At 42.3% G+C, this 11,047-nt stretch overlaps 1 protein-coding gene and 1 long non-coding RNA gene across 2 annotated transcripts; one reads left to right on the top strand and one right to left on the bottom strand.

Annotated features, from left to right (window-relative positions):
* Nucleotides 1–247: 247 nt before the first annotated feature.
* On the bottom strand, nucleotides 248–5,121 carry LOC135386889 (uncharacterized). Its single transcript, XM_064616395.1, has 9 exons — nucleotides 5,022–5,121; nucleotides 4,004–4,069; nucleotides 3,738–3,936; nucleotides 3,609–3,680; nucleotides 3,455–3,550; nucleotides 3,300–3,392; nucleotides 1,738–1,796; nucleotides 1,448–1,676; nucleotides 248–872 (listed from the first exon to the last, which is right to left on the bottom strand). The coding sequence occupies exons 3-9, from the start codon at nucleotides 3,847–3,849 to the stop codon at nucleotides 748–750; spliced, it is 786 nt and encodes a 261-aa protein (XP_064472465.1). The 5' UTR covers nucleotides 3,850–3,936; nucleotides 4,004–4,069; nucleotides 5,022–5,121; the 3' UTR covers nucleotides 248–747.
* A 161-nt stretch (nucleotides 5,122–5,282) lies between these two features.
* On the top strand, nucleotides 5,283–10,199 carry LOC135388422 (uncharacterized). Its single transcript, XR_010421366.1, has 3 exons — nucleotides 5,283–7,724; nucleotides 7,828–7,945; nucleotides 8,447–10,199. It is a non-coding gene; the product is annotated as an uncharacterized LOC135388422 (long non-coding RNA).
* Nucleotides 10,200–11,047: the final 848 nt, after the last annotated feature.

The following is an 11,047-nucleotide window of genomic DNA, read 5'->3' as shown; positions in this document are numbered from 1 at the left end:
AATGAAATCGATTATTTTTAACTAGCTTTGATTCATACCACCACTTAGTAACTGGGACCATCTGAAAGTGGGACCAGTTGCCCAGAATGGTTCCAGATTGATTCCACTTTGACTCGTTCCACTTAAAGTGGAACCAGTCAGTGATTCAGTGGTCCCATCTGCAAGCACATGGCAGCTGGGACTACTGAATCACAAATAAGCAATGCATACACACAAAATGGGAAAACAAGGATTATATTTATTCTGCTATATTGAACAAGTCACTAGATGCCACTTGACTAGATTTAGTGCAAACCATCACTGTAGTTTGGCCTAAAGTGTGTGTGAGGTAACATGATATAACATGAAGTAATGAGCATGAGGTAACATGTGCTTCACGTTGCAAAGCATTAGCGATGGAAGTCACTTGATCTTCAAGTGTGTACGTACATAGCTGTGTTCTGGCTGCAACAAATTAAAATGACTAGTAGCAGTAGATGTTGGTGCAACAATTGCAGCCTATGAAGGGTGAGCTTCAAACTCGTAAGTACATGCTCCCTAAAATCAATAATAAAAAGTTTTTTTGCCTACTTCAGCTAATTGGCCACTTATAACTACAATGAAAGCTGTCCCTACAGTGGTTGCCATGTTTGATAACTTCATGGCAAAATTAATGTGCTAATGCAACTCATCCGCCTTTGAAAAGTTGCAGCAGAAAAAAAGAAAAACTGCCCTGTATAGTCATGCAGTGTTACGTTCAGGAATCTCTCAGTGGAAGGCGCCTTTTTGTTGCTTTACGGACGTCCTGTATCTTCTCTGAGAGGATGATGCCCCTCTTTTCAATGCATGCAGAGACGTCAACAGCATTTTTCTGCCCCCGTGTGTAACTGCATCTGAAAATCGGAGGTAATGTTTATAACTGCTAAAAGTGTGCATGCAAGGAGCAATATGTAACTTAATTCACTTCTGTACACTTCACATCACAAAGTAAAAAGTGTGAAGTTCCCATTCTTCAAAGTAAACAAATGCTCAAAGGTGATTATTAGAGTCAGAGCTGGTCAGTCACCTGCAGAGTACAGTTCAGGTTATTGCTACTACAGTAAAACATCTCAGTACACATCACCACTGTCTCAATCATACCTCAGTTTATGGCGCATTATGATCTTTGTTGTCAATGCGCCATTAAACTCCCAATCATCATCATCATCTCAGTACAGATACCCATGGGAGTAAGATGCTTGTGCGCTGAGGGGAGGTGTCCACACACTAGAGGTACCGAAGTAAGAGTTCATTTCCCCATTTGTCTTAACCACCCAATGAGGAAGCAGAGAAAAATACCAGAGGACGGAAACAGTTGTGCATGCTGCATTTTCGCATAAAACAAGTCCAACAACAGAAACTTTTGTTGTAGTTAGGGCTAATTGAATTATTCTGTGCTTGGAATCCAGGAATATACAGCCATGCATACCTATAACAAGTGACACCTTGGTTGGTGTTAGCTCTTTCCTCGCCAGTGTGTCTGGGTCCCCGCGGTCTTTCGGTGCAGTTCTTCCGCTGTACGTTCTTGTAGCAAGGATGTCGTTTCCCCACACCGCTTGAGCCTTCATTACTTCCTTCATTACTAATGTTGGCCTCTTGTTCTTGAATATCTTTTCTGCTTGTATTTCAGTCAAGAAGAATCCGTTTCTTACGTGAAACTGCCAAAAATAATGTGCGTGAGCTGACAGGAACACCATTACAGACTATAGACCTACAAACCCTGCCATCAGTCATTTTCGTGAGAGGTTGCATGCTCGTCAGAGTGCTGTCGAATACACCTGCAGCACAGGAGAGATATTCAATTGGATTGTGCACATTTCAAGTTACATGCACCAGCTCCCCAGTAGATTTGCATTACATTAAACTTGGTTACTGTGTGTATAGTGGAGAACTTTATCGAGATCTCACAGTTCAATTTGTCACTTGCAAAATAATGTATGCAAAATGTGCCTGGCTTGCCGAGCAATCCTAAACAATATCACATCATATTTTTTAGAAAATTTTAATGTAATCCGTAACCTACTGCGTTTCTAATAAATGATACCAGCATCACCTATACGCATATTTACATGTGGAAATATAGAGTGTCTTGTTTTCTCTCTGCCACCGCTGCTCTCCGAAAGCCAGAACTTGTGCTATTCTTGCTCTCATGCGAACAATAACCACGAAAATTACAGATGAGACGAATCCAGAATTTTGGGAATCCGAATCCAAGGAAGGTTCTGCTAATCCAAGAATCTTTCGAATCCTTTCTTTAAAAACAGTTTAAAAAGGTAAGAAAAAAAAAACTTCTACTGAAAAGTGTCTTGAAGCAGAATATGATACATTTGTTTAGTGAAAAAAAAAAAAAAAACGTAATATTTCAGTTTGTGGAGAAAATATACCGATATAGTTCATTTATTTAACATATTGTTCATCGACTACAAGAGGTACATAAATTCGCGAGCCTGAATTATTTCGATAAAGCTAAAGCATCAACCAAAAGCAAAACCATATTACTTTTAATCTTGTCTTGTATAACATTTCCTGCCTGAACTCTTTCAGTTCAGAGCAATGTAAACAAAGAAACAAGAAAACATCCGTCAGTCAATGAAGGCTTTCGGCGGACTCCGGAGGCGCCAATTTGAAAAAGAACAGAACAAAGGCGGCTGGTGGATTCGAAGGATTCGATTTGCCGTTTTGGGCACTAGGATTAGGATTCCCGAATCTCGAATCCCTGCCTAGGATTCGTGGATTCGGATGGCACATCCCTAACGAAAATGAAAGTCCTAAAAGAAGGAATGCTTCAACTGAAATGAGATCATACTTCTGTCCTATACGGGGGAAGCAAACTTCTTAAGAGACAAGCTTGAAAACATTTACCTATTCTCACCAGTACCCTGCAAGACAGTGCCAGCAGGTACCTCACTGGTGATTCTGACGAAGTGGGCATAATAAGAATTATGTGTATCAACATCTCTATTGACAAAGCTATGGAAGTCTATAAAATACTTATATGTATACAGATTATTAAAACTTAAGCCTGTCAGCTATCAATTAGACATCAATGACTAGTTGTGAAGGCCACTTATTCATGCTACAAAACAGTGATAGCACAGGTTAGTAACTCTGCAGGATACATACTGGAAGTCACTCTAGGGCTACCAAAAATATAATATTTAATATATTTTAACCAAGAAGCATATGAAATTACAACAAAAACACTATTTTCCAAAATAGTACCACCCACAAAAATAGAACTGTACAACAATCTGCTCTGCAGGCAATGTAACGTTCGATACCTGTGTCCATGCGCCCATGCTGCAATGGTTCAGAAGACGGCTGTAGGGATGAGTTCTCACTGGGCGAACGTCCCCAGGGTTCTATGAAGGTGGCTGGAATAGTCCTGACGTCAGAGCTGACACACAAAATATCTTACCCTACAACTAACACTTACAAGTCTCTCGGCCTGACTGTGTCAATTCTTCATCTGATGTTTCGAATGGTGCACCACCAACTACATCACTAACTTTGAATAAATCTGTTGAAAACCCTTGAGACAATGGACATAAGATTATTTTACATGCTGCTTAAAGTCAGCTATAGGTTACCAGATTTCTCTGAACTGCTTGAACAAGCCGTTGGAGGTAGCTTCGATGTCATGTCTTTGAGTATGGTATGCACTGTAAATGAACAAGGATTTTCAGCATGCTGCATTACTACAACTCTTTGAATCTCACTTTCTGTGAGTCTATCCTCCAACCCTGCTTCCAGGAACCTCACATGTGCCATGAGGTCGGAATTCTTTTGGCGTTCCATTTGCAGGTTCTTTTTAAGCCTTTCAGCCTCCATCTGTGCAGCTTTCACTTGCGATGATAGGGCTACACTGTCATCACTGCCGCTGTCATATGGTGAGGGCAGTTTCTTTACTCGCTTCTTCTGCAATGTGAAAATAGTCATTCTGATGACATTTACCTGCATAATGAAAGAAAACCGAATAACGTACTCGGACAGGTGCCACAGCTGGTGCCGCAACACTATTCTCACGCTCAACGAGATCGCCACTGGAACACTGAAAGTTAGCACAGATTTATTACTCGCACATCTGCATGCTGTAGAAGCCCAACAAATTATACCCAAAACAGAATTATAATCATTATTAGAAAATAGATTATAATGGAAATTGCTTTTTCTGGTGCCTTTTTTACACTATAATACTTCAGACAATACGCCTACCTATGTTTTACTTGTGATTTCAGACAAGCTAAAAGTAAAATGTTCCATTGTGTCTTGCTACATTTCTGTTGTTCCGCACAATATACAGGGTGTGTGCAGAGAAACGTGACCCGCATTTAGGCACATAGCTTGTTGCCTACCAAACTAAGGAACTTCCGGTGGCGCACGATGGCGCATTTATGCGTGCGAAATCTGTAGAAAAATTGTGGAAGCCATACTCAGCTTAACAAATAAACGGAGCAATGAAAACGCCGGCCTCCGTGCATCAGAATAGGGCAACATGGTGGACAACAGGGTGTATGTGAAAGGGCAACATGGTGGACGTAGGAGAGTTGTGTTCAAGTACGTCTAGGGGAGCTATCGGTGCATAAATCGAAACGATGTCCCACATGGATGCTCATTGGCAGTACCCCTAGCGGTGCCTGCACATAACTCTCGTGAGACCGAGATGCACTACCATGCACTGTCATGACCGCCCTATTCTTATGCATGGAAGCCCATGTTTTCGCACTCTGTTTATTTTTTTTTACACTGAGTATGGCTTACAGAATTTTTTTGTAGCTTTCGCACGCATACATACGCCGTCGTGCGCCACCGGAAGTTCCTCGGCTAAGTAGACAACGAGTTACATGTAAAAATGCGGGTCACGTTTTTCTGCACACACCCTGTATATGACACACACACACACAAAAAAACAAAAAAAACGCGGAAACAGCTAGCAGGAATGGTGTCAAATACATCAGCTTTAGGTGCTTGAAGCACTTGTCTGCTAACAGTTCGGGACTTACAATCGCCGCTTGATGCAGGGAATTTTTCTTCTTCTTCTTCTTCTTCTACCTCAGGGCAATGGCAATGGGAATTTTTCTTCCCGGCGTCGAGAAATCGTGCCAAAACGTTTTCGAACTTCTTCTTCTTCTTCCACCACTAGGAACAGTGGCCACCAGCCACACAGGGCGATTGGCCAGGGTTTCGTGCGGAGTAATCTCTAGAGGCTCATGAGACCCACGGTGACATGTTAGTAGAAGGAAGCCATAGTTTTCGAACTCCTGAAGCCTTGCTGTATCTTTAATGTGCTTCTTCTTCATCTTTTGAGCCTGCATTATATAACTGCGTGAGGCTTGCAACTATCACATGGTAAAGGGAACATTGCAAGGGGGTAAATACCTTACGTCAGCGTTCAAAATCCCAAAGTGGCACACTTTAATATGCTGGCACCACACATCGCCCGAACACGCGCGGGGACCTGTACTCAATAAAGTTCAAGTGACCATAAACTAAGCAACGTCGCTCGTTTTGTGTTGCCCCAGCGCGTCTGCTCTGCCATAGCTTAACCGTCGCTAAACCGAAACCATACGCTGGCAAGTTGCTCAGTGATATCCTACTCTGAAACACTAATATTCCGAGAACTCGCAGTTGTTTGGAATCTGTAATTTCGTATTGTGCATTTTGAGAGCGATCTTGAACGCTGAGCTATATCGCGGCCTACCTCTCCCCCCGCCCACCACAATGAATCGCATGCGAATACGTCTCATCATGGAATGCCTTTCAGGCGGACTATGCATGAAATGAACAAGCTTAGCTCCACTACAAAGATGGCAAACAGAAAACCTTATTGGGATCTTGTACGGGAATCCCGACAGTGTCCGCGTCTTCCACTTCTGATGCTCGTACTTTGGGTATCCTGAGACGCTTCCTTCCCAGTTTCTCTTTCAATTCTTCCTCAGTTTCTAATATAAAATATTGGTTAACGACAGCAAAAACACAACTAACGCTCTCACCTGCTACCATCAGAACGAGAATAGAGTACATTCCGCTCAGCGTTTCGTCGTCGGGGTCTTCCCAGTATGCACAGTACACTTTGTTTGGGTCGAACTTATTTGCGTCGTCGGGGAAATCCACAATGTTCTTAACAGGAATCGTGTAATTCCTGTCGTCGAACTGCTTGACAAAGCGTACCAGCGCAAACATCGCTGAGCAAGTTAACGAACAGTTTTTTCGTGATGCTACTCTTCCTGACATACACAAAACCGCAACCACCGCATCCGCGGGTTTTGAAAGTGTCGTGACATGGCCGTGCGTAGTACGGTATGTCGAGCGGTCCGGCGTGAATTTCCGACATGAAACTTTGCGACAGGCTACAAACATGTGAAAAGATTTGTAGCAAAAAACAAAAATATTAGCGAAAATACAGATGTTTTTATGTGCGAAGAGAAGAGATAAAGGGAATTCACGAAAAAGGCTCATCGGCATCATCGGAATTGCTAACACAAATAGCGTCTGCTGCCATATCTGCTGCGCAGTCTGCAGTTTACCTGAGTTGCCTTTTTTATCTTCGATATTTCGTGTCTTGCTCATTTAGTTACGACTTTATTGTGCCCATTTGGAAAGTTAGTTGGTTCATTCAATCCATATCTCACCCTCTTTCAACTTTTCGTCATATATCTACATGATACTTCGCTGCAAGCTCATCAATGTCAACTCGCCAGAACAAGCCTCGCAAGAGGTACCTGGAACCAAGTTCTGCAGATGCGGAAATGCCAAGGTCTACAAGGTACAACCTTAATAGTTCGGAAGCGGTTGCTTCGGGCTCTACATTTGCTCCTCATGACTCAGAGGCAACTGTGACCGAGGAAGACGATGATCAAAGCAACGCAAACAGCTCAACCGCACCTGATGAGCCACAAAGTAGTCGTCCCTTTGTGCCACTTTTTAACATATCACTGTACGAAAGGAGCCCTTTCTCCGTAGGGGATGCCCTTGTTTTGATAATGGACTTTGTCATGAAACACAAGCTAACATGGTCAGCATCTCAAGATCTTCTGAAGTTAGTGAACAAACTAATTGGGAAGGATTCCCTCCCCGACTCCGTATATCTGTTCAAGAAGTTTTGTGACGCGTCACCGACTGATATGACTTTTCATTTTTACTGTAATGACTGCGAAACCATACTGTGCACAACAAGTGGGAATTTGAGAGAGAGAAATAGTATTGCACCAACGTGCTCAAACTGCAAGGAGCAACACCTTGGAAAGAACCTCACGGCAAAAGGACATTTCTTCGTAAGTCTCCCTCTAAAAACTCAACTGGAATCACTTCTTGCCGATGGGGACATGTCACAGCAGCTCAAGCAGTCATTAGACAAGCAAGAAGTGACAAACGTCAGCAATAAACCGATGTCTGACATCACAGATCGTTCTACAAAAGGCAGCGAGAAAAACTGAAGTGCAGCAAGTATGACATCACTGTTACACTTAACACAGACGGCAGTACAACGTTCAAAAGTAGCAACTACTCTATATGGCCTGTGCAAGTACTGATAAATGAACTTCCTCCATATTACCGATGGACAAGCCCTTCTGTGCCACTTCTCTGGTATGGCAATAAACACCCAAACATGTTTCTCATACTTGGAGCATTTGCAAAGGATATGGAAGTGTTTGGCAGAACATGGGATTCAATGGAGCAGTGAAGGACAGCGGATCATATCGAAGGTGAGGAAGCAGTGGTAATATGCTAGTACTGTCGTAAGAAATTGCGGGATTTCTCTATTAGTCTTTTGTATCTGCTGTTCACATCCATTACACTATGTTTCAGGTATATTGTATAACATGTGTTGCTGATGCACCTGCAAGAGCAGGGATGATGAACATGGTACAGTAGAATGGGTACTTCTCATGCCCATGGTGTCTCCACGCTGGTTCCTGCATTGAGGGTGAGTGCTTGTCTGTCTACAGTGTGATACAACAAAATTTCAAAACAAAATCAAACATTACACATTTTTGTAGTGGGAACATTACCCATTAATTTCCTAGAGGATAACTAATTTCATTAATTATGAAATGGCAAATTACGTTAACACTCAGCATCACCTTTGTGTGTTGTTTGTAGATCCTGCATCACAACTCTGCCTCTTTTATCTTGCTCACAGTATTCTGCCGCATACGGTTTGTTGCACAACTTTCGAACTGGCTTTTGCTTTAAAACTCAAGTTATTATGGGAACGGAAGTAGTGCAAGGGCGCAGGCGAGCTGGTACATGATAATACGAAGGGAACCCAGATACAGGGGAAAGAAAACACGAAACATACACGATCACGAGATCGTGTGTGTTTCGTGTTTTCTTTCCCCTGTCTCTGGGTTCCCTTCGCATTATTATGGGAAATATGAAAGCAGCTGATATGGCATGAAGCGTTACATGAATGATATTCTTGCAGGGTACGTGAAGTTTCCAGTGACAGATGGGCCAGCTGCAGAGAGGACAGAGCTTTCCATGATTCAAGACATGAGGACAGCTGCTTCGACCGCCCAGATCGTGCATGGCGTAAAGGGACCATCACCAATGCTTACAGTGCCTGGCATAAACATTATTGAAAGTTTCGTGCCAGATTATATGCATGCTTGTTTGCTTGGTACGGTGAGGCAAATCACAGACCTCTGGTTCAGTGCTGTAGGTGCAGAATATTACATTGGTACACCGCAGAAGCGAGAAAAGGTTGATGCAATACTCCAACGTCTCAGGCCACCATCCTGCTTCACAAGATGCCCAAGAAGTGTGAAGCAGAGGGCACTTTGGAAGGCTGGAGAGTGGCAGTCATGGTTGCTCTACTTTTCTCTTCCTTGCATTCATGGCGTCTTACCGAGTGGCTATTGTGAGCATTTTGCTCTATTAGTGCGCGGAATCTACCTGCTGATCAAAAGTGAAGTAACTGGACGATGAAGACGATGTCAGGGAAAGTGGTGAAAAGCTCACCAAATTTGTTGTCATGATGCAGTACCTTTATCATGAAAGGGAGATGAAATCAAATGTACACACTTTACTTCACTTCACAAAATATAGTGTCATGCTGCACGGCCCTCTATATGCAATCTCATGTTTTGCTTTTGAAACCAACATGGGACATTTCTTAGAGCTTGTGTCATCATCAAATGGAGTACCGCTGCAGATTTTTTCACGCATTTTAATGCGCAATAACTTCTATCAGTTAAGAAGTTTGGCATCAGAAAGTGCACGCAGCTTGTGCTGCCATAAGAAGCCAGCCTCTGACGTGATTCAACCATTAGGCAAGCCAAAACCAATTTCTCAAGAAATAATTGACTTGTTGTGTACTTACTTCTGACATGTGCAAGACATGAAGGAATATGATCGTGTCTCAATTGGAGGCTGCATTATCCACAACACACGGTATTCTCGAGCATCTAAACGGGATTCAACATCATTCCATTCTAGAGATTGCTACCTAAGGGCTGAAAACATTATTATACGTTCATATCAGGAGGAAATGAGTGTCTATGTAGTATCGTATAAGTACACAGCTGCATTTTGCAGCATGGACCATGTGAGGAAGGCACGGTAACGAGAATCAAAGTGGGTGCATCAACTCAGCAAAGATATCAGACCCTGTGTGTACATATCCATTGAGGAAGCAATATTTTTTGTTCGACTATGCAACAGGTATGAATGGACATAAAATACGCTCGGAGGCAGAATGAGGAACAATAGAACTGAGCCATTGTAATTATTCTCAGAACCTCTAGTTGCATTGTAATAATCTTGTAAATACAATTGCAGTGTAATGCAAATTTTCATGTATGGTATACCAAACACAAATTTGTTGGGAGATTCATTTATTCATTCTTGCACACACCGTTTCCTCTTCGTAAGTCCAATTATGAACGCCACACACTGACGCATTTGTCGACTTCTCTTGGAGCCTCTGTTTCCATACACGTTTTAGCAGATTCGAGAACACGGAGGAGTTGATGTTCATTTAGTAATGCAGTTATGTTTACTTGTTTTAAATTTGTCGAATTTCGGAATTTAGCTTTTCTAAACGTTGGGGTGGGGTTCTCAAGCAAATGTGTCGGTTTGTGCAATACTCTTTTGTATATTGTCATACGTACCCTAGTTTCTGTGTTCTCTATTATTATATGATGAATAAATCATATTTTTTAAAGACAACAACTGAATACTTTACAGTGTTATCCTTAAATATTTCATAGCAATATAACCCATAAATGTACATAGAAAAAAAAATTCTATTGCAGATATAGATAATCCGCTGAAGGAAAGGGCTTTGGGCGACCGTGAAATTAAATGAGTGCTAGGAAAAATGAGAGGCAGACAACAAGGGTGTACGAAGTAAAGAAAGGGGGAAGCTATTTATTTAAAGGTGGAAAGTTAAGGGGTACGTCAACTTTCTGGCAGAGGCTCTGTTTCTGTCCGGATTGCTGATACAGAATGCAAAGAGTCTGAAGCCTGCTAGTGTATACATGTGCGTGTACAGCCACACCCAAAACCTCGTTGCCATCACCCCACAGCTGTATCGCACATAGGGCGGCCTTTCAGTTCCAAGAAATGGGGATGAGGACTCCCTCGAACAATTTGGGAGCCACGCCCAAGCACTCCAGACTCGGCTGTCGTCTTAGCCAGTTCATTTCCTAAATACCCATTGTAAATGGTAATATAAATAAATCTGCAGTGCTCTCGCCATCCTGTCACCCATCATTTCATCCCTAGTGACCGCCACGCAAGTGTTCCACACACATTTTTTTTACTCGTTATTTATTCATTTTCAACAGGACAGCTGCTTGGGTGCCGCTCTTGCAGTTGGCTCATACAACAAAACGGAAACTCTCTGCAATATATTATACTGCTAGGGGACTAGTTAATTATAACATATTACCTACTTCATTAAGGCCCCACAGGGAAAACTGAAGAATTGGAAAGTAATAGGAAGCACTCCAGATTGAAGTCGTCACATCTAATTTTCTTCAAAAATCTCAAAACATGCTGATATCTGGGTAAATCATTTATG

Source organism: Ornithodoros turicata, chromosome 3 (assembly GCF_037126465.1).
Source record: "Ornithodoros turicata isolate Travis chromosome 3, ASM3712646v1, whole genome shotgun sequence".
Taxonomy (NCBI): domain Eukaryota; kingdom Metazoa; phylum Arthropoda; class Arachnida; order Ixodida; family Argasidae; genus Ornithodoros; species Ornithodoros turicata.
Note: the sequence above shows the minus strand (reverse complement) of the source record. Positions and strands in the feature narration are given on the sequence as shown.